Source organism: Eptatretus burgeri, chromosome 2 (assembly GCF_056783735.1).
Source record: "Eptatretus burgeri isolate ZD-2024b chromosome 2, Ebu_testis_v1, whole genome shotgun sequence".
Taxonomy (NCBI): Eukaryota; Metazoa; Chordata; class Myxini; order Myxiniformes; family Myxinidae; genus Eptatretus; species Eptatretus burgeri.
The window spans coordinates 15,884,037-15,904,779 of NC_140962.1; the positions used below are offsets into that span (position 1 = coordinate 15,884,037).

General features: G+C 48.4%; 2 protein-coding genes across 6 annotated transcripts in view; one reads left to right on the plus strand and one right to left on the minus strand.

Moving 5' to 3' along the window:
* LOC147031476 (uncharacterized) overlaps positions 1 to 17,216 on the minus strand; it is a 76,237-nt gene extending 59,021 nt beyond the window's left edge. Inside the window, exon 1 of the mRNA XM_085863885.1 lies at positions 17,025 to 17,216. Within this exon, the coding sequence (XP_085720011.1) occupies positions 17,025 to 17,150 (126 nt within the window). The 5' untranslated portion in view covers positions 17,151 to 17,216. The remainder of the gene's footprint in view (positions 1 to 17,024) is intronic.
* Positions 17,217 to 18,109: 893 nt separating this feature from the next.
* Positions 18,110 to 20,743, plus strand: part of ACTMAP (actin maturation protease) — a 78,815-nt gene continuing 76,181 nt past the window's right edge. The window contains exon 1 of one of the 5 annotated variants that reach the window (XM_085863858.1): positions 18,110 to 18,268. In XM_085863858.1, the coding sequence (XP_085719984.1) occupies positions 18,196 to 18,268 (73 nt within the window). In that variant the 5' untranslated portion in view covers positions 18,110 to 18,195. The remainder of the gene's footprint in view (positions 18,269 to 20,743) is intronic. The other 4 variants (XM_085863850.1, XM_085863845.1, XM_085863829.1 and 1 more) reach the window with 4 other exon arrangements.

Genomic DNA, 20,743 nt, shown 5'->3' on the forward strand with positions numbered 1-20,743 from the left:
CCAAGCGCTGCATGAAGAACGCGCACTTGTCCCTGTTCAAGCGCAGGCCACACGCTTCTAGCTTCGTCAGCACTTGGGCAATGTTCGCAAGATGCTCGTCTGCTGTTTTCCCCGCAATGAGCACATCGTCCAGGTAGGTTTGAGCGGGCAGGCCAATGCAAACCTGATCCATGGCTTTCTGCCACAAGGCCGGGGTCGAAGCAATCCCAAAACAGTCGGGTATATCGGTAGAGCCCTTGACACGTGTTGATTGTCAAAAGGTCGCTACTCCCGGGATCCATCGGCAGGCTTCTCCCGCCCTTCCCCCGATCCCGGCGTGACTCATGCCCTCGTGCTCCATCCCCCGCTCAGCCACGTGTGGGAGGGAGTTGTTGACATCATGAGTCACGGGACGGCAGGGTTCTTGCGCTTCGCAGAAGAGGCGGAGGGATGTCTCCATTGTTCGTTCCCTAACTATTAAATCGATCCGCAGCTCATCTAATCGATTTCTGAACATTTAAACAATGAAAGGTGAGCTATCTAGGGAACAAGCACTTATCGACATAGCTGACTAAAGGAACCTGTATGTTGTGTGCAATCGAATTCCAAATTCGTAACAATATATTTGATGAAGTGGATTGTGAAAGAGAATTATATATTTGATGAAATGGATTGTGAAAGAGAATTATATATTTGATGAAGTGGATTGTGAAAGAGAATTTTATATTTGATGAAGTGGATTGTGAAAGAGAATTTTATATTTGATGAAGTGGATTGTGAAAGATAATTTTATATTTGATGAAGTGGATTGTGAAAGAGAATTTTATATTTGATGAAGTGGATTGTGAAAGAGAATTTTATATTTGATGAAGTGGATTGTGAAAGAGAATTTTATATTTGATGAAGTGGATTGTGAAAGAGAATTTTATATTTGATGAAGTGGATTGTGAAAGAGAATTTTATATTTGATGAAGTGGATTGTGAAAGAGAATTATATATTTGATGAAGTGGATTGTGAAAGAGAATTGTATATTTGATGAAGTGGATTGTGAAAGAGAATTATATATTTGATGAAGTGGATTGTGAAAGAGTATTATATATTTTATGAAGTGGATTGTGAAAGAGAATTATATATTTGATGAAGTGGATTGTGAAAGAGAATTATATATTTCATTAAGTGGATTGTGAAAGAGCTTTGTCGATTTCATGAAGTGGATTGTGAAAGAGTATTATATATTTTATGAAGTGGATTGTGAAAGAGTATTATATTGTTACGAATCTGGAAACCATGCACACTCAACATTCAAGTCCCAAAGTTAGTTGTGCCGGTAAGTACGTGTGAGATAGGTCCCTTTCCTTTTTGTTTAGTGGGAGACTCGAAAAAGTGTGTTGTGACGTCTTTAGTTAGATTATTACATCCCATCTGCATGATCCATCCCCCATCACGATCCACTACTCACCAACGTTCCTTCCACAAACGTCTGATTGTGTTGGGCCCGTCTGTTAAGTGGGAATTGTTAAAGTGTTTTTTATTTACATCAATGTAAATATTCCCTGCTCTGCATATTCGCTTCAAGTCTCGCCTCTCTTGTCCTTTATTTACTGCAAATATATTTATTGGAAATGTTCCCAGTTCGTTTTCGTCCTTTCTTTATTTGGTCCAACATGGTCCGGGCCTGAGTTCAGACGGGGTTTCATCCCCGATAATCCGTTCATAAGAGCCGATACGCCTTGGTAGTTCCGCTCGGCTGCAACCGATCCGGAGTGGGTAGGTGGAAGTTGATACTCTACCGTAGCTGGTAGGATGATCCGGCTCGGGCAAGGTGAGGGCGTGGCTTCACCGGTAGTTGAAATCACGTAGTTACTTTGCTATTTTGGCTAAAGACGAATAACCCTACGCTACGTGGTTGAAGTATTGGCGACCACAGTCGGTTTAGCGTCCCGCCAGCTCACGGAGTTATCCGGATAGACAGCCTCCCATTCCAGGGAGTCTGGTGGGAGACGACAAACCCTCCCCACCTTGTGGTCGTGTTCGCCACCGACCCCCGGCACACAACAAATTGGTGTCAGGAGTGTAGATACGGACCCCTCCGCCTCCACAACGAAATTTACAGGACACCAAACAACAAATTGGTGTTCAGGAGCGGGGTACGAACCCCTCCGCCTCTATTAAAAACATTTTTTTACGGGACTCGGTTCAGGGGTGTGTTTAATAACCCCCCACCCCCCTCCAAATTAAAGAGCAGTTAAATTATATTTAATTCCCAGCACGAATCATGGCGGACCAAGACGAGCTGGTACAGGTGGGTCTTGAATTAGTATTAGAAGAACCCATGGCTCAGGAGGACACCATGCAGGAAGACCTTTCCCTGTGATCAGACCCAGGGGTGGCATTGGGAGCGGCGGTGCATGAGTTCCCCCCGCATCAAATGCCCCTGATGGAGGACCGAATAATCCCTGTCGGATCCGCGGCCGATTGTGGCGGATCGGCTTCGCAAAAGCCATTTGACGAGAGACAGTTGGTAGAAATATTAACAAACATGGAAAACAGAATAAATGGGAACATGCAAAACATGGGAATGGATTTACAAAGCCAACAGAGGAGTGACATGCAAGCACTAATGGCGATATGCAAATGCTGAAGGCGGGCCAGGAGGAAATGAAAGTGGAGTTGGTAAAGGTGAAAGGCGAAATGCCGACCATGGACCGGAAAATGGCGGATGAGATCGGTACAGTACGTGGGGAAATGAGAAGTTGAAAGGGAGTGTGAAAGGTGTTTGGTCCGCAATGGAAACGGGTAAGGAAGAAGTGACGGATCGGATAACGACGGTTGGGCGAGAGGTGGATAAACCCGGACAGGGGATGAAGGATATTAAAAAAGGACAAGGGCAATTAAAAGCAGAGATTGGGAAAAACACGGCCGTGATACAAAATTTAAAACAAGGCCAGCAGGAAGCAAAGGGGGAATTGGAAGCTGTAAAGGAAGGGTGTAAATTGAGACACGAGGAAATGATGGAAATGGTAAAAGAGATGGAACGGAAGGTCGAGACAGAGTCAAGAATTGGGGGAGCGATTGAAGAAACATGAGGACGAGACGAAGGAGGGTTTTAGCATGGCGAAGGAGGGATTCACAGAGATGCAAAGGGAGATAGAACGAGTAAAAGACGATTGAAATAAAGTAAAAGAGGAGCAAACACAGATAGAGGGGAAGGTAAGGGACATTAATGTGGGTGGAGCTTGAGGAATGTCTTGAGACCCGATGCAAGGGGTAGGATGGCCTCCTTCAGGAACAGAGGATACGCTCCCTCGAAGCAGATCATGATCAGGTGAGTCCAGTTAAGGTAAGGCTGGGCGAGGCAAAGCTGGGGCATGATGCAAAAGGGTACATGCCAAGTTTGGGGGGGGGAGCAGAGACCCCAGGGTCTCTTGGCCGAACACAGGCCCCCAGTATGATTGTGCTGGAGTGCGTGCAGAATGCGAGTGAGAAGGCATGGTTGAGTGCAGGAGACAGTGTGGGGCGCGCATAGACCCAGACGGGGTTGACAAATTGTCCGGGCGAGTGGCTTGGGATTCGCGGGAGTAGAGCACCGGCGGAATCCGGAGGGCCCGCCCCTCCATTTTTCCCGCAAGGACTGTTGAGTGGGGCTCGGAACCCGGGAGGCAGGACGGTGCCCCAAGCTCCGTATGATGGAAAGACCGACCTGAGGGCGTATTTGGCTCAATTTGACCACGTGGCCAGGGGTAATGGCTGGAGCGTGGACGAGAATGGGATCCATCTTTTAGCGGAGCTGCGCGGCGCGGCGGCTGAGGTCCTGACCACAATGCCCCCGGGAGCAATAACGTTGGCAGACCTCTGTTCGGCCCTAAATAAGCGATTTGGGATAGAGCAGCAGAGTGAGCTTGTTAAAGCTCAGCTTAGTGGGCAAAAACGACAGCCCCATGAGAAAATGGGAGATTTGGCTTACGATATTCGCTGCGCAGTGGGGATCGCACATGCGAACATGGCGGCGCCCTACCAGGAAGACCTTGCCCTGGATTATTTCATCCAGGCTCTTGCGGGCACCGACACCGGGGCCCTGTTGACGATATTTTGGCCGGATAACCTCCAGAAGGTGGCTGACGCTGACGCTGCCGCCCGACGGGAGGCAGCGAAGCCGCCGGCTAGACGGTCCGAGCGACATGTGATAGCTGTCCGGCAGGTGGGCCCCATGGACAGCGGTGAGCCTGGAGCTGGAGCTGGCCTCGGCACCCGAGCGGAACTGGAGGGAATGGTCTGGGATATGGTCGACCGCCGGTTGACAGGTTCTGGACCGCAGGGCGTGGTTTCGTGGTCCCGCAAGTGGCTCACAGGAGGACACGTGGTGGGCCATTGGTAAATTCCCCGATTCGGAAGGAAGGGGGGGTATAATTTGGAATATCTGAGGCATGCACCACACCCGGTTAAGTGCTTTAACTGTGATTGGGTGGGCCACCTGTCGCTGGACTGTAGGGCCCCGTGCAGGGAGAGGCCCCGGCCCACCAACTCCGCCCCGAACAGACCGGACTAGCTGCCCCCCCCCCCCGGGGCCAGTCCCAGGGAAACTAATGAGTGCCGAGCAAATAGGGCCGTGTTTGGCAGAACCAGATGGGAAAGAGCCCTCAGCGCTGCGACAGGTTATTTATTGTTGCCAAATTGGCACTGGCAGTTTGACGATTTGGTGCAAAATTGCCGGCGTAGGGGTAGACGCCATTGTGGACACAGGAGCAAGCACCACGATCATCAGCCCCGTGGCCCTTAATTTGAGTGTAGACGGTTGGGATGGGATCCACCGCCTGCAAAATCATAGTTTTCAGCTCGCTACCGGGGCAACGGCCCCCATCATAGGGCGTGGTTTCGTGACCCTTAAATTGGGCATGGTTAAAAGGAGAATAGAGGTTTGGGTGGCGGAGGTGTGCGACCCATACTTAATAGGGTTAGATGTGCTGACCGCTGGTGGTTGCAAAATCGACTTGGGCCGTGAAGTCATGCAGTTGGGTGGTGAGGAGTTGCCATTGGGGGGCATGAGCACGAATGAGAGGGTAGAGCTGGAAGCTCCCAACTCCGTGGTCATCCCCCCGGGTGCCGAGGCAGTAATTCCGGCACAGTGGCGGGCACACCCAACCTGGCAGGGCTCCTGCGGCCTGGCCGAACTAATGGCGGGACAATCGACCCTGGGTTTAGTCGTGGGCCGCACCCTGGTAAATACTGACGGGCTTATCGTGCCCGTCAGGGTAATAAATGTAAGCACGGCACCATGCACTATTGGACGGGGCATGAAGGTGGCAGATTGCACCCCAGTGGTATGAGTCGCAGAGCTGAGGGATGATAACATCGAGTTGGACCGGCCCCAGCGGGGGTCTCCAGAGTCTGTCAGGAATTGGCCCGATCCCATTTGCGAGATGGTAAATCGGAGTAGTGTAGATTTGGAGGACGCCCAGTGGGAGGCCTTACACAAACTGGTCGACCGACAAATAGAAATCTTCTCCTTGTCACCCGAGGATATTGGACGTACGGGCCTGGTGAAACATCAGATCCACACCGATGAGGCCTGGCCTGTCTGTCAGCCCTCTCGACGGCTCCCTTGGAGCAAGTGAGAGGAAGCTGATGAACAGGAAGAAAAGATGCTCAATGCAGGTGTCATTGAGCCCTCGGGAAGTCCTTGGATGTCACCGGTTGTGTTGGTCAAAAAGAAGGATGGGACCACGCGTTTCTGCGTGGACTATCGCCAGCTTAACAACGTGACAATCAAAGACTCCTATCCCTTGCCCAGAATTGACGATACCCTCGATGTCATTTCAGGCTCTAAATGGTTTTCAACTTTGGACCTCAAGAGTGGGTATTGGCAGGTGGAGATGGATAAGATGAGGAAGGAGAAAACGGCATTTTTTGCATGGAAGGGACTGTATCAGTTCACTGTGATGCTGTTCGGTTTGTGCAACACCCCTGCCACCTTTGAGCGATTGATGCAGCATGTGCTGGGCGGCATGCCATGGCAATCATGCCTGGTGTACCTGGATGACGTCCTGGTACACACTAAAACATTTTCCCAGGCCATAGCTAATTTGGACCAGGTGTTTGGGCACCTCACGCAGGCAGGGTTGAAGTTGAGCCCTGGGAAATGTACTTTGTTCGCAAAGGAAATGGCCTATCTCGGACACGTGATCGGCCACGATGGGGTGAAAACCGACCCAAGTAAAATTACAACGGTAGAGGAGTGGCCCGTACCTCGTAACGTCAAACAGGTATGGGGGTTTTTGGGTCGCTGCTCCTACTATCGGCGCTTTGTGGCAAAATTTGCGGACATAGCCAGACCCCTTCACCGGCTTATAGAGAAGGGGTCGAGGTTTAATTGGACAGCGGAATGCCATCAGGCCTTCCTCAAATTAAAGGGGCGTTTGACATCCGCACCCGTTTTAGCATACCCCACCGATGACGGGATGTATACCCTGGACACGGTTGCAAGGCAGGAAGGATTGAGTACAGTCTTGTCCCAGAAACAGGGGTGCGTGGAAAGAGTGATCGCGTATTACAGTTGGGCCATGAGTCGGCCTGAACGAAATTATTGCGTCACTTGTAAGGAGCTATTGGCCATGCTGTCTGCAGTGAGCCATTTCCACCCGTACTTGTATGGGAGGAAATTTTTGGTTCGAACTGACCATTCCTCCTTGCAATGGCTCTTGCGGTTCAAGGAACCAGAGGGCCAAATTGCAAGGTGGTTGGAAAAGTTGCAGCAGTACAATTTCAATGTGGCCCATAGAGCTGGTAAGACTCATGGGAATGCCGATGCGCTCTCTCGACGCCACTATCTGGGAGAAATCTGTAAGTATTGCACGAGGCATGAGGAGAGGGACCAATTGGCAGACACCTCCCAGAAGCTCCGAGCCCGTGCGGCCCAGGTGGTAGGCCCAATTTTACCACTAACCGCGGATGAGGAATTTGGTGATTTGGCGTGGAGCACGGCCCAGCGGGAAGACCCCGTGATAGGGCCCATGTACGAGTGGGTCCGGACAAATAAGAGACCCAGTGGGGAGGAGGTCACCCCATTCGGAGCGCGAACAAAGGCTTACTGGGTTCAGTGGAAAACCCGAGAAATGAGGGACAACATCTTATATCGCAAGTGGGTGGAAATCCCCTCAGAGAGAATTTCGTGGCTATTAGTAGTCCCTAACCAATTTAAAACCAAATTTTTGGAACAAGTGCACGGTATCTGCCCCGGCGGCCATTTGGGCAGGATCAAAACAACATCTCGGGTCCACCGGCAGTTTTATTGGGTCAACATGGGGCGTGATGTTCAGGACTGGTGTCGATCATGCAATGCCTGTACTGCTAAAAAGGGACCGGCACGGAGGATGAGGGCCCCGCTTCAACTACATCAGGTTGGGCTCCCCCTTGAGCGAGTGGCCATGGACATATTGGGACCACTGCCCACCACTCAGCAAGGTAATCGGTACATCCTCGTGATTATGGACTACTTCACTAAATGGCCGGAGGCCTCTGCCCTTCCCAACCAATAAGCCGGGGTTGTGGCACAGGCCTTCGTGGAAGGATTTGTATGTCGGCACGGGATTCCGGAGGAGCTGCACACTGACCAGGGAGGAAATTTTGAAAGTGAATTGCTAAAATAAATGTGCAGTCTCCTATCAATTCGAAAGCCCCATACAACGCCCCGAAGGCCACAATCTGACGGCATGGTGGAGAGGTTCAATAGAACCATCATACAACAATTGGCCCTCTTCACCGCCGATTGTCAGGATGACTGGGACGAACATCTCCCGTATTTGCTGATGGCCTAGTGCACGAGTCAGCTTGGAGCCACCCCCTGCAGCCCGGCGCTGTTCATGTACAGACGGGAGCTGCGAGCCCCCATCGATTTGCTGTGCAGCCTGACTAGACCATGTGGAGGTACTCGCTATTAACTTCAGAAAATGATTTTCGTTGTGCAGATCACCAATCTGGATGAAATTTGGCATACTTAAAGAATTTTAGACGCCGAGTCCAAATCCACTTGTTTCAACGTCGAGGATGTGACACAATTGGTCATTTTTGGCAATTAAAGATACGCTGAACATTAAAGCACGATTTTGACACAGAAATGAAGAATCAAGGTTGGACTGATATGTACGTCAAAGAAAAATCTTGTGAGGTCTTAAAATGATACAATATGTTTATACAGAGCCCTCTTCACTGTTATTAAAGATGTTTATAATTAAAGGTCGTAAACCGAAGCAGTTACATATTTTTACCGGCTGAAAACGTCTGGACCGACCAGACAGGCCATCGAGTTGACCAAGGCAACTTTTTGCTTAAAGGCAGCCACACTGGCTATTAAAGGTAGTCACATTGACTATTAAAGGCAGTTACAGCGCCTAATAAAGACAGTTACATTGGCGATTACGGATTAAATCAAAGACAAAGAGACTGCGTGACTCAGTCTGATGAAAAGTGGAACCGCCACAAGAGGATTACTGTCCTAGAACTCCAGTATTTCTTGCTCTGAAGCGGTTGCTGCACTAGGCTCTTGACTGCTGCAATTACAAAACTCAAGTCCACTGTTACATGCTAACCAACCTGAATACTACTGTGTAGTAGATCACCACAGCAAAAGTAGTGTGACACCTACATTCACAGTTCGTCGTCGGAATCATCGTCAATTCCGCTTTCATCATCCATAAGTTCCATTTCTGCATGGGTCTGTTCATCGTTGGCGCAGTTTTGACACCCACAGCACTCTGTGCAGGACAGTCCTTTTGACCAGCAAGAACACTGGTTGGTCTCGCATTTTGTCTTCTTGCGATTACATTTTGTCGCCTCTAACAGTTCCTTCGGCGCTGGTGGCTTGCTCAGCCAGTGAACAGTCAGTGCTCCGTTGCGTTCCATCCATCCGTGAAATGTAGGAGAAGGGGCTTCTATAAACCTCTCAGTTGTGCGGTGGTGGATCGCAGACTGATAGTTCATTCTTTTGCAATGCAGGATCAGAGCGTCGCTTGTAGGCGGCAACTTCTGTTCTCCCAGCGACTGGCTGCAGAATAGCTTGTAGTGAGCCTCATCCACACTCTTCATGGTCAGCTGATTGTACATGGTGGAGACGAATTGTTCCAGGTCGTGAATGATATTCTGATCTCGTGTGAATTCTCGACCAATGCTCCCGAAACAGGTGATGAGATGGGGACTCTTGATCATCAAGTCAAATGGGCTTGTTTTGCCCTTACCGTGGAATGCACTGGTGGTACCACTCCCCGTGAAATTGTGCACACCTATCAATGCATTGCAGACAGAACTTTCCAGGGCATTACTCAGCTTCCTAATGTCAACGACGATAATGTCCTTGGGACTTCCTGTGACCAGATGGAAATTTCGTGCCCAAATCGACTTCGAGTGAGCCAACGCCAACACAAACACATCGGTGTCGAAACTCTCTATGCGCACCGACTCTTCATTCTGTCCCGCGTGAGCGGCATGTTGCAGGAGCTTCGTGTCAGCTTCCTCATGATCACATTCAAGTTCAGGTACTGATGACACAGTCATGACACCATTAGATGCCTCGATTTTCTCACATTTGCCGGCATGACTGACGTACAACAGCATGTCGCCCAGTTTTGATGGAGAGATGTTTTTCGTCCACGATTTGATGATGAACTCTATCAACGCCTCCTTATTGGCTCCGCTCAGGAGATAATTGGCCCACTGTTTTGGAAGGGCTTGATCGCGTCCGTAGATGGTTCGCACCTGAAGATTGCCCGCCCTGCCCACTCGTCTGGCATGCTCCAAGCACTTGATGCTGATACTTGGGTAAGTATCAAACACCACGTCCAGTCTCGAAGATTGGTTATGTCATGCTTTGGCCACTACGATGTTCAGCACCATCTCTTCCAGTTTGCCTAAAGTGTTAGGCAGTGAACCAGCCTTTATCACCTGAATAACGGCCATTCCATCCACAATCGTTGCACCTTGGATAGGCCGAGCGTTGACACGGCAATCGGGCCACAGTTTCAGTATATGGTTGCGGAGTTTGGCTTTGTCCGTCTAAGCAATCGAACCATCACCATATGCCAGCAGGAAAGATATGTTCGCCATTGGGTACGCGAGCAGATCGTGGAGTGTTACATTGCTTTACTCGCCAATCAACAGCAGTGGTGTGAAAAGACGAAGTTCATTCGCAATTTCAACCTTCGGCGTCTGCTGGTGGGGAGTCGCTGACTTGCCTCGCGCCTTCGAGAAAGTTGCCAATTTGGCCTTCGAAATCGGCCTGAAGAATGGGACCTCACCCGAGAGAAGCCGATCACGCATGAATTGTACGACAGCATTCTCTCCCTTGACATACGCATTCATCAAGTCCGCATAAGTGGCTGGCGGTGCGATGGCACCTGAAATAATATTGACGAGTTCAAGGTGAGTGCCGGAGAAAGGGTTAATCATTTGAAGTACTGTGTCCATCACTTGTACAACCACTGCTTCATTCTTCTTCGAGCTCGACACATCCAAATCCTTTCTCGTTCGGGGCTCGTCGTGGATACCCGCCATGGACTCACATTTCCTTGCGATTTCCGCATGTGCTGGTTGGGACAGGATCCACTTCTTCACAGCTGTGCTTTTCTGAGTGTAACCAATGATGCCTCCACTGGTCTTGCTGTCCCTATTTAAAGTCTGCTCTATGATCTGATCGCACGCAACACTACTAAATCCATAACGAGTATGCCGTTGGGCAGTCCATTTGCCGTCCATGCATGCTTGATAGGTGTCTGGGTGGGAGTGCTCTAGCCCGGCCATTTCCAGCGAGTAAACGGGTAAGTACCTTGCATAGTTTAGGTGATCGTACACAAAGTACCAGGGCATTGACGCTCACATGATCGCAAGGTGTTTCGGCCAGTTCGAAGTCCGAGTTGCCCGTATAAGCTCTAGTGCTAGCTCCACCATTTCCAAGTAGGAGCACCAGAATGTGAATGTTTTGCTCGCTCTACATTGCTGCTGTCTGAAGTCGCTGTAGCGTGTGAACATTTCCGAGACCTCTTTCGATGACAGTAACTGTTCGAACAACGGAGACGGAAACATTTCCTGGAGACGCTCTATACACCTCTCGAATCGCACACGCGTCTCCTCTGCGAGGGAGTTCATGAAGGCCTGGAAGCATAGTCTTCCAAGCACTTCGTAGACGACCTTGTGACAGCGCAGACTCCTGTTATAGTGGTGGCCGTTTATTACTGAATTTGCAGAACGCTGAGCGACAATACCAGACTCTATTATGAGGTCCAGCATACCTGCGTCTCTGAATGTTTGCCGATCACGCCGAGGAAGCTCATGAGTTGGTGGAATTCGCCGAGACTTTCTGTCAACTCCGGGTGCAACCAACGAATCTCCTGCACCTTACTGTAGATCGCAAGGTCGAAGACTAGAACTACTTCTTCATGTTCCAGTTTATCAGCCATATCGATGCTTTGGCGTAGGACCGTGTTTACGGTGTCCAGTTCTGTGGGTGATGCCTCGATCACGGGAAGGTAGATGATGGCTGACTTGGTCAACTCTGCATCCCGACGAAGGAGGGTGTTGTACCCAGTCCATGTCGGCAACCGCCCGTCCATTTTCTGGACCGTTTTCATTGTGCAATAGAGCAAATCCAGCGATAGCCCATCCTCTTGTGACGGACTGATGTCAATGTCACAAGTGTAAAAGGCTGTGGTCCCTTGCCTTTTCCCGCCACCATACTTGAGAATGGGTGGCGTGTTACCAACTAATGACCGCTGACGACGGCTAATTGGAGTCACTGGACGAGCGTCCTGAATCGGCTCAGAGGGTGCGTCTTGAATCATCAATCCATTGGTGTGGTGAGTGGTCCCATGACCGGTGAGGGTCTCCTCACTGAAATCAATGTTATTGTACACAAATATTGTCGGTACATTTCTGAGGCAGTTTGAGGGCAGTTTTCCCCTCCTGATCAATCTGTAACAGCACCAAAGCAGTTTCCAACGCCTGTGTAGTAGTGACTGAGACACAATGCCCAAGGTTGTTGAGCAGTCCTAACAGTCGAGTAGAACCAGTCCAATGTTTCACAGTCGGGCCCAATGCATAGGACTTCGGAGTAAACGTCTGACCCCTTGACGCCATAGAAACAACGTCTTGAAGAATAGAGAGCATTTTCAGAGGAATATGCCATGGGAGTTCCACAAATTTCTCCAGGGTTGGCTCATCTGGCAGGCCCACTATCCATGCAACAAGGTTGTACAATGCAACAGGGATGGCTCTTTCAGCATTTGAAATGTCGAAGTCAGGAGCAAGTGGTGGCCATGTGATGTCCTCACTTTGGTGTTTGTTCAGGTCATTCCTCACCATGAGTGCTCCCGAGTATAGAACATGTAAATTGTCCTTCAACCAATATCAATGTCCTTCATGTACACCACTTCGCTCTCAGACATTTTTGGTGGACGATAGAAAATCATGTCTGGGTACCGTTCCTGCAGTCTTTTCTTCAGTGTTGTTGCCTGGGAGTTGAATTATCCTGACCTTCGCATACTCTGAGTAGGTCATTGAACATCTCACACAACTTCTTCAGATGTATAGATTGCTTTCCATCAATGAGTCTTACCTGGATTACTTTATCACAGAAAATGTCAAATGTTGAGTCATAGTTCACTTTCTGAGTTTAGAGTTTACCTTCACTCTGTCTGTGGTATGTGTCATTCACATACTCATAATTACATTTATGGTGATAACGAGCTTCCAGCGCCACACAGTCTTTTTCCTTTATAGTTGTCATTATTCTCACATCACGTTCATCTCTCCTCTGCTCAGAAGTTTCCCTCAGCTTTCCTTCATCCTGTGTTTCTGCCAGGGACAACTGATCACGTTGAGATTTTCCTTTGACACGGATGAATTTGTCTTTTTTCTGGCATATGATACAAATTCTTGGCAGTACACCAACTGATTTGCCAGCCACCCTTTCTACAGAGGTTCTGAGAGATTTTCTACATATTTTGTGGTATGAGTGCCCCTCTTCTTCGAGTCTGCCCACCACCTCACTGCTGACTCTAGCAGAAACTGCAGTAGTGCTGGCTTCTGATTTCCTTTTCCTGGCTTCAGCACGTTTTATATGATCCTTATTACAAAACGACACATAGCAGAACTGGTGAGAGCCGGCATGTGCAGGAGGATCAGTCATTGGCAGCAGTTTCATAATTTAATCAGCCAGCAAACGGCATTTGTTGATAGTTTCATTATCTGTGGCGTCGCACCAAGCCTTCGCATACTCGCATACCTTACGCCAGCTCTTATCCGTGAATTGCGTCACTTTCTCATCATCCTCCCCGCCCAAGTGTATGAAGCAAGGCATATTTGGTTGTTGAAAGACCAAAAATCACTCGAAATCACACGACAACCATGGGCGCCGCCATCTTGATTTGTTGTTTCCTGGTCGTTTCCTCCACGATTAGAAGCACGCCACGCCCACTTCACCGCGGTAATTTCAAATGGTAATAACTGTCGGTGTGTCAACTTGTGCATATAGAAACAAGTAGGAATTTCAATGGTGTGTTCTCATGAATGTACAGGGTGAATTTCGTTTAGATTGGTGATCTGCACAACGAAACTAAACGAACCCACCCACCTCCACATGACCTAGACGTCCGAGCGTCCCGACGGTCCCCAGGGAAGGGCTACGCACGTCAGTTGGAGGAAGGCATGGAAAAAGTCCATGCCTTCGCTCACCGCCAACTCCAACAGGCGGGTATGAAAATGAAACGCAGGTCCGACCACCAGAGCCAGGCGAGTGAGTACCCCCCGGGGACAAAGATTTGGTTCTTCAATCCCCGGAGGAGGAAGGGCAGATGCCCGAAACTCACCTTGCCCTGGCAGAGTCCGAGGGTCGTCCTGGCGCAAATTAGTGATGTGGTCATTAAAATTAAGATGGGACCACGGGCCCTTCCCCGAATCATCCACGCGAACCGCCTGAGACCCTACAAGGGCAACCTTTCGCCCTCATGGATGGATCGGACTGGAGTAGCAGAAGCTATGACCACTGCTCCCGTGGAGATGCAAGGCTCGTAGAGCCTTGCCCCAAGTACACGGCCCCGGCCAGGATGTGGTAAACATCCTGCCACAGGCATAGGAGCATTAGTTAGTGGGAAGGGTTTAGCGGTAGATAGACCGGCCTCATGGGGTATGACTGTATGAGTAATTCTCCATGGGGCCCATGGAATGAGATAGTGGGAATTTAGGTTTGATTTAGAAATGGATTTTGGGAGACATGGACGGACATGGAATGTGGAGTGGGGACGGAGCTTAGTGATAGAGTTAAATGGTACGTGCACTAGTGTAAGGGATGACGAGGGGCACGAGCTAGTTAGTGGGGACATAGCTCGCAGTGTGGTGAACTAAAAAAAAAAAAATGTGTATAATGAGTGAATGTGGGTCAGCGGCCTCGAGTGAGTGAGTGAGTGGAGTGAATGTGGAATGCATGGTGCGAATGAATGATTTGGGGGAGGAGTGAATCCCACCCAAGGGAACCTGGGGTCAGTGTAATGTTAGTTAGTGGGTCAGTTAAATTTACCAAAAGGAGGTCGTTCTGTTGTTGGTGGTGTACGAAGGCACGACACCTTTTGGAGGGGTCAAAGTTCATTGACCGGCTGGGAGCGTGGCTGTGGGAAGGTGAGTATTGAGTGGAGGGCACCCCGGGTGCCGGACTAGTCGGCCAGAGTAGGCCAAGGGTCCAAGGGATCGGGATAGTGTAGTGGGCACGGGCGACTCTCGGAAAGGGACCCGGAGCACCAAAATGCCCCGTGGGCATGGAAGGGTGGCAATGCCAGGAAGGCACCCTCCCACGTTCATAGGGAGCAGATAGGCTCGGAGACATCCTCAGGGCCCGGGGGTGCCGTAATTTGAGTTCAGCAGACGGAAGTCCCTGCCAGTTGAGCCACGCTGCCCAGCCACGAAATTGTGCAAGGGCACAAGAAAAAATTTGCGGGCAGGGCCCAAATTGATAATGGACACCAACACAGGCGACGGGAATCGTGGTTGTTAGAACCGATAGTTTAAAGTGACAGGCGTGTTGAAAAGCCCTGGGGATAGTTTAAAAATGCTAGGACAGATAGGAAATGAACCCCTTCGCACCATCCATCCCTTCAATCTTTGTAGGCCACTGGACTCACTTTGGGAAGATTGCTGAACTCTGAGGAGGCTATTCTGAGGCTCCATTGGGCCTTGAGGCAGGACACTAGTCTCTCCCTTATTCCTCTCCAAAAAGGATCTTAGGGGTTGGGAGTAGACGGACAGGATAGGTTAGCCGGACAAAGACAGTAAGGGGGTTAGGGACGAGCAATTATAAAGGATTAAAAAAAAAAAAAACGGGAAGTCTAAATTTTGTTGTTGCAAACGAAGGGAGTAGGTGTGGACAAATACAGGCAAAGGCGATAGGTTGGGGGGGAGACAGTAGAGTAGGTCCGAGCCTGTTTCTGGACTGGCCGGCACCACCGCACTCCCTCCATGAACTTCATTGAACGAGACCAGAGGCCGGCCAGCTTCACCTGCCGGCCTGTTTTTGCTACAGCGGCCTGTGCCGGCCTTGCCATGCCTTGTCTGCCTGCCTCTGCCTTGACCCCCATGCCTGCTAGCCTTTATTTGCATTTGCCCCATTCCATCCATCACCATGTGTGCCAGGACCATCTCCAGTGTTTTGCAAGGATTGCCCTGCAGGCAGCCACACCAATGAGGGTTGAGATGGTCACAGAGGGCGACTTTCCCACGACACCCCGGCCAATGAGGGTGGAGATTGCCACAGAGGGCGACTTTCCCATGACACCCCGGCCAATGAGGGTGGAGATTGCGACAGAGGGCGACTTTCCCACGACACCCCGGCCAATGAGGATGGAGATCGCCTCAGATGGCGATTTTCTCACCCCGGACAAGAAAGATATAAAGGAACGCCAGGCTGGGGAGATTGGTCGTCTTGGGGGTCGCAGGTTTTGGTGCTGGCTGGTTCATCTGGTCCTGGGACATCGTCGTCTCTGGTTTTCTCCTTGGTCTTGGTTCGTTGGTGCGTGGCTGGTTGGAGAGCGCGGTCCCTAGTGCTTGGTGCGGAAACGAAGGTGTGGGTTCGATCCCGCTCCCCCCCCCCGAACCGGCTCGTCTCGATCAGACCGCACGAGGCAGAAAGGTGCCCAACCGGCCCCATTTAGTGTGTGTGTGTGTGTGTGTGTGTGTGTGTGTGTGTGTGTGTGAGAGTGTGTGTGTGTGTGTGTGTGTGTGTGTGTGTGTGTGTGTGTGTGTGTGTGTGTGTGTGTATGTGTGTGTGTGGGCCCAGTCTGTAAGCAGCAATTGTTTAATGCCTTGTACATTGTAAATTGCATTTCTGATAGTCATGATTAAGTCTGCTCTGTGTCTCCCTCCCGATTATTATAAATAAACCCCAATGGTTAAATGTACCAGCTCGTCGTCTGTGCTTTCTTTCTTGGCTGAGCACGGTGCTTATTGAGAATTAGGGAAGCCATTTGTGCCGTAAATTGTTCATTTGGTCAGGCGCTGCTTTGGTAACTTCCGCTCGGTTCCGCCGGATCCGAGTCGGTAACAACGACTCGGTTTGGACAAAGTCGGCCGAGGGTGTGGCTTCCCCGGTAGTTCGACGGCATGAGTACTTCGGTAAATTGGAATAGACAAGTGGACCCTACCTCAGGCCATCGAAATATTGGCGACCACGGTCCTTTAAGTGACCCGTGACCTTTCGGAGTTGTCCGGGAGTCACGACCTAAATTCCGGGTGTTCGTTGGGAGACGGCTCTACTGTTCCCCCTGGTGGTCGTTTATCGCTGCCGAACCCCAGCCCACAACACATGCACCGGAATGTGTGCATGTCGACAATCAGAATAATGTTTGATGATATCTGCGCACTTTCACAACACACAGAGGAGTATACATCGATGACAATGTGTAAACATCAATGATTTGCAAAAAATGCAAACATAGATGGACCTGAAGGACACACAAATACATACGACATGCACACATTAATAATACACGTGGATGCATGATGTACAAACAATAATTACCATTTTAAATGCAGCCATCTTCACTGCCAGCTCTTCCTTTGAAGCATGTAATGAGTTTTCCAAATCAGCAACTCTCTTTTGAGCTGCTGCGAGCTTCTCCTGGAGATGGTTCTCAGACTTTGCCATCTGATGCTGCAAACTGCAAGACCCATGACACAACACGTTACGGACCAATGTACAATCAGAAGATACACCACAGCAGAGGCGTCGCAAGCTTCCAAAAAGATTTGAGACCCAGTCCGCCTCCATCTCCAGTTACCTCCCTCCCCCCCAAAAAAAACATTTAGCACAGTGACACGTGTGTAAAAATAGGTCAATTGTGACATTTCTTACGTCACATAAAGGATATTGCACGTGTGAAGATCAAAGTACTTTTTCCCATTTTCAATTCAGATGTGTTTCAACCTTTAATTTCAAACAATAAATAAAACACAAAAAGAAAAAAAGTATCTATTTACAAACTCTACTTGTTTCTGTAAAATGACAAACAGACATTAATGATATGATATTAACCATTTAAAATATAATTAACAAAATGTCACATCTTTTATTTATTAATTAACCCTCACCATCCACGGTTTTAGAAAAGTTGGATTTGTAAACAGTCTACCTTTATTTATTGTTGGGAAACTTCAGTATGAACCATCTGTGAGACATCTTTACAAAGATATCAATGATGTCATCCTCCAACACAGATTCCAGTGCACCCTGTCCAATCAAAAGCAATGCACTGTGCTGAAGTCTATTTTCTCCCATTGTGCTTCTCAGCCAGGTGTCTGGACATCTGAAGACACCAAATTATCTTTTACAAGTGCTGCTACTCACTGAGAGAGTAATCACGACGTGCACCACATTTTTTACAGTTGGAAACATGAGAGGGCCCAACGCTCGTACACACCTTCTACGTCTAGACTTCCAACCTTTTCTCATTTCTGAGGTCGGAATGTTCTGGCCTATCATAGCCAAGGAGTTAAAATAGATTCAGGGCACAGCACAAAACATTTCGGGCAAGTTCCCCGTCAGCAACGCCCCTGCACTATGATTACTTCTACAAAATAAACACCATTTACACGACAAACCACAGATAAACTAATCGAGGGAAGGTTGAAAAGAGTTAAAGTGGCCTTGTTAAGCCGAAGTACCTTTTCAGGGATTGGGAAAGCTCATCACCATGAGCCTTCTCTTGCGCGCATGCACTCTGTGTTTGGGCAAGTTCTTCAACGAGGAATTTATTTTTCTCCTCTGTGAGTACACGCGTTGACCTCTCTTGCTTCAACTTTCCATCAAGTTTTTTCACAGTATCCTGCCATTCGGAACACACCGTCATCGGGTCACCCCCATCGTCAAACAAGTGAGGTACATTTGTTTTGCACATTTATCTTCAAGCAACAACAGTCACACAGAAACTATTGTTCTACCAAGAATAAGGACCACAAAAGGATTCCTAAGGATAAGGACCACAAAAAAAAAGATTCCTCATTTAGTACAACCCACAGTAATATGAACGACTGCTGTTCCTTCGATGAATCTAAAACAGCATTCAGGAACAGAAAGAGAAATTTAATTGATGGATACAAGACAGTGACGATTAAAAACTAAAGTATAGAATATGTAAACAACAGAGCAAAGAAAATATAAGAACATAAATTTAATTTTTGTTCAGGATGCCGGTCGTGACACGTGTACTCTTCACGAAAATACCGTGGGATTTTTAACGTGCATCGACGATTAAACTTTTTTTTCAACTTCAAGCCTTTCAGGAACAGGCTGTCCAGGAATGGTGTCAGAGTGAAGGGGATTTGCACAGGAATTTGTAATTTGTTCAGGATGAAAGAAGAGCTCATACACTTTACATGAAGGATGGAGATATCAAAAGGCCAAATGTAGTTTTAATTGAAATACAAGGAGATAAAGAAGCAAAGGACAAATCAACACATGAAATGGGATTTCACCAAGGAATCCAGCCACCTGATTGGATGGGAATGTTAAACAGTATCCCATAATTGAATGTCCAATACCAAGTAAACTCTTCCTCATTTAGATGATGGTGAAGTGGATTTGTACAACGTTCCTCTCTCAATGTGCAAACATGCAGGAAACCATGCAAATCACATCAGATGTTTAAACATCGCTCTGCTATTAATAACCATAAAATGTCGTTTGAAGGATGATTCAGAAACGTAGGTAAAGGGAAATAGTCATGATTGTACGATTAATAAACCAGAAGTAGCTTCACGGAAACCAAGTCAAACAAAGAAAAAGGTGACTCACTTCAAACCTGCCCAGAGCTTCACTCTGCAGATGAGCACTTTCCTCCCATTTGTCAGCCCCATAATGTAACAAGTGAGCTTGGATGGAGTTACGTTTTTCCACCTTGAGCACGTGACGATGGATGTAATGAATGATCTTCCTTTGTTCCTGCAACGGCATGAATTAAATCATCAGTTATCTACAGCTTCAGAAGGAAGGTGTTTTGCATGGAGACGTAGATGAAGGACACCTGGATGATGGAGACGTGGGTCATGGAGACGTGGCTCATGGTGACGTGGATGATGGAGACGTGGATGATGGAGACGAAGATCATGGTGACGTGGATGATGGAGACGTAGATGATGGAGACGTGGATCATGGTGACATGGATGATGGAGACGTGGATGATGGAGACGAAGATCATGGTGACGTGGATGATGGAGACGTAGATGATGGAGACGTGGATCATGGTGACATGGATGATGGAGACGTGGATCATGGTTACGTGGATCATGGTAACGTGGATCATGGTGACGTGGATGATGGAGACATGGATGATGGATAGGTGGATGATGGAGACGTGGATGATGGAGACGTGGATGATGGAGACGTGGATGATGGAGACGTGGATGATGCACACAATCACAATTTGGGGATATGAGATCTCCACACTTTCACAACATAGGCACATGGGCCACAGATGTATTTAGATGTGCGTACAGGAATAAGCATGAAATGATAATCATGATGTACCTGCATCCATGGACAAGTGTACTGGAACAATGTGCCGACAACAATGATTTGCAAAAAATACAAACAAACATGTACCTGAATGACACACAATTATGGATGAGATGCATGCATAAATAAGGCACCTGCATGGATGAGGTGCAACCATTGATGCACACATTCATGTCATGATATGGATACACACCAGAATACATGAACGATTTGCATCAATGGATGACAAGACAGACATTCGTGCTGAGCATTCAGGGATTATGTGCAAATCTGGATGATGTGAAAACATACATGATGCCCTCAATGTGTCAACATGTATGGTTTGAAAGATGGCTGTTCCCCTTCTCAAGTCATTCCCCATCCCTGCCAATTACCTTTTCCACCCTCATTACCCCTCCCGAAGCACATCCCTTTCTTTCCAGGCTATTACATTTTCTCTGCTCTCTCTCTCCACCCTCCTTTCAATAGACTACTATTCTTTCTTCAAGTGTCCCTCTGTTGTGCCCCTCTACTCTGCTGTTGGTGTGTTCCCAGTTTTACACTGTGTTGTTTCACTTTTCTTCTGTTCTGCAAGTGATAATTCTTCCAAAAGACTTCACATACAAAAATGGATCTTCCACGGACATGGATTATGTGTAAACGAATGGAAACACAGAGGGTGTGGAAACATGAACTTCACCTCAAAGGCTGATTTCCACCAGAAATAATATGCATCAATGAATGATGTG